Genomic DNA, 2,686 nt, shown 5'->3' with positions numbered 1-2,686 from the left:
CCGTACCGGAAATGTCCAATTATAATAGAAGGGAAGCTGAAATGAAGGAAAACCGGGAAGCTTGGGCGCTTGCTGTGGAATCTGGAGCCGAGTAGTATGATGAGGAAGATGACATCGTGGCAATACTCCAGGCTCAGAACGAGGCACTGGCGGAGAAGAAAAGAATGGCTAATCAGAAGGAGAAAGCACGGCGGAGTAGACCGAAAACTCAGAAAAAGGTGTGTGGAAATGCTTTAAAATGATATTTAGTTCCTGGAATATTAGGGGGTTGGCGGGAGTGGGTAAATTAAGCATGATAAAGAATTTTCGTAGGAAATTTAAGGTAAATATGTTAGGCTTGATAGAGACAAAAAAAGAAGTTGTGACAACCTTTGATGTAGTGCAACTGTGGGGTGCTGATGCTGTTAAATGGGAGTATGTTGGGTCGGTTGGTGCTTCTGGAGGGCTGTTATTGATGTGGGATGAGACGGTATTTCAGATGAATAATTGCTATAAGGGGAGTCGTTGGTTGTGTGTGGAGGGTGTGTTGTTTAGAAATAATTTTTCTTGTGCTTTCTGTCTGGTTTATGGCCCGCATGAGAGGGGGGCAAAGCTTGCTACATGGGAAGAATTGAGTTTCCTGTTTGGAATGTGTCAGGTTCCGTTTTGCTATCTAGGAGATTTCAATGAGATAACTCAAGTAGAGGATAGGAAGGGAGCTGATTCTTTGACGGTGACTGCCGCGGAGTTTAAATCCTGGATACAAGATATGGAGTTAGTGGACTTGGCAGTCACTGACCGGTTGTTCACCTGGTTCAGAGGGCAGTCCTGCAGTCGTATTGATCGGGTTCTGGTGAGTGTGGAGTGGTTAGAAATGTTTCCGGAAACTAGGCTGCGGGGGAGACCAAGAGGGTTATCTGACCACTGTCCGTTGATCATGGAGGTTTCTCAGTTGAAAGAAGGGCCAAGACCGTTTCGAAGTTTAGATTCTTGGTTCACGCATAATGGATTTCTAAAGATGGTAAAAGAGGAGTGGAAAGCTCTAGGTGACAGACAGTTCATGGACAAATTGAAGGCTTTGACGAGTCCATTGAGCAGTTGGCATAAAAAGAACTTTGGGGGCATGGAGAAAAGGATTGCACAGCTTGAGGATGAAATAAAAAAAGTGGATGATATGACAAGCTTTGGAGTGGATGATGGGACTGTTGAAGCTAGGAGAAAGACGCTTGTGAACTGCTGTAAAAAATGGTACATACGATAGGAATTACATTGGAAGCAGATGTCAAGGTCTCGCCATGCAAAGGAGATGGATAAAAACACACGCTACTTCCACACCCTAGCCTCTTCGCGAAGGAGATCCAATCGGATTGGTGTTTTAATGGTTAATGGGAGGTTGGTAAGGAATCAAGCAAGGATAAAGATTGCTATACGGGATTTCTATAAGGACTTGTACCATCAGGAACCGTCGCCAAATATTGGGTTTAGGGATGGGCTAGTAAAGCAGATTCTTGAGGAAGAGGCAAGGGAGCTAGAGCTGATGCCAACACCTGCAGAAATAAAGGAGGCATTTTGGGATTGTGAGTCAACAAAGGCTCCAGGCAGCGATGGATATAATATGAACTTTATAAAGAAGTGTTGGGGGGATTTAGGTGGCGAATTCACTGGAGCGGTGTCAGGTTTCTTCTAGTCTGGTAAATTGCCTAGTGAGTCGAATGTCACTTGGGTGGCGCTGGCACCAAAGTTTACTGGCGCGCGAGAAATAAAGGATCTAAGGCCAATTAGTATGGTGGGGTGTGTCTATAAGGTAATATCTAAGGTTATGGTTCGGAGGATGAGGAGGGTAATGCCGGATCTTGTAGGTGAGACTCAAAGCGCGTTCGTGAAGGGTAGGAAAATACATGATGGAGCTTTGATCGCCTGTGAGACTATGCACTGGTTGAAAGCAAGGAAAAGGAGCTCCGCGATAATCAAGCTGGATTTCCAAAAGGCCTATGATAGAGTCAAGTGGGCCTTTGTGGATATTGTATTGCAGAAGATGGGGTTTGGTCAGAGATGGAGGGGCTGGATCAGGGAATGTGTTTGCTCTGCCTCTATGTCGGTTCTTATCAATGGATCACCGTCGAAGCCATTTAAAATGGAGAGGGGATTGAGACAAGGAGATCCGCTATCACCTTTCCTGTTTGTTTTAGTCGTGGATGTTCTGCATAGGATGATTGGCGAGGCAGTAAGGAACGGACGCATCTCTCTGCTGCTGGTTGGGAAGGATAGTATTCAGCTGTCTCACTTACAGTTTGCAGATGATACTATTCTATTCTGCCCACCTGAAAAGGCGACCATAAGGAATTATCAGCGACTTCTGCGGTGTTTTGAACTGATGTCTGGCCTGAGCATAAATTTTGAGAAGTCCAACATTATCCCTGTCAACTGTGATAGACTGTGGGTCAGTAGGATGTGTGGGTTATTGGGATGTACAGAGGCGTCTCTACCGATCAGATATCTGGGCATTCCCTTGGGTGCAAATCCGAAAAGGGTGAAGACATGGAAACCAGTAATTGATAAGGTTGAGGGGAAGCTGAGTTTGTGGAAAGCGAAGACTTTGAACAAGGCAGGCAAGTTGGTCCTAATTAAGCCGGTGCTTAATAGCCTCCCTATTTACTACCTCAGCTTGTACAAGATGCCAAAGGCAGTGGCTGAGAAGCTGATTTCT

General features: G+C 45.4%; 1 protein-coding gene across 1 annotated transcript; it reads left to right on the top strand.

Moving 5' to 3' along the window:
* The first annotated feature begins 328 nt into the window (after positions 1 to 328).
* Positions 329 to 1,240, top strand: LOC130980287 (uncharacterized). Its single transcript, XM_057903976.1, has one exon. It carries the CDS (start codon positions 329 to 331, stop codon positions 1,238 to 1,240), a length of 912 nt encoding a protein of 303 aa, XP_057759959.1.
* The last annotated feature ends 1,446 nt before the right edge of the window (positions 1,241 to 2,686 follow it).

The sequence above is a fragment of the Arachis stenosperma genome, chromosome 5 (genome assembly GCF_014773155.1).
Source record: "Arachis stenosperma cultivar V10309 chromosome 5, arast.V10309.gnm1.PFL2, whole genome shotgun sequence".
NCBI lineage: Eukaryota > Viridiplantae > Streptophyta > Magnoliopsida > Fabales > Fabaceae > Arachis > Arachis stenosperma.
This window is presented reverse-complemented; position numbering and strand designations above follow the sequence as displayed.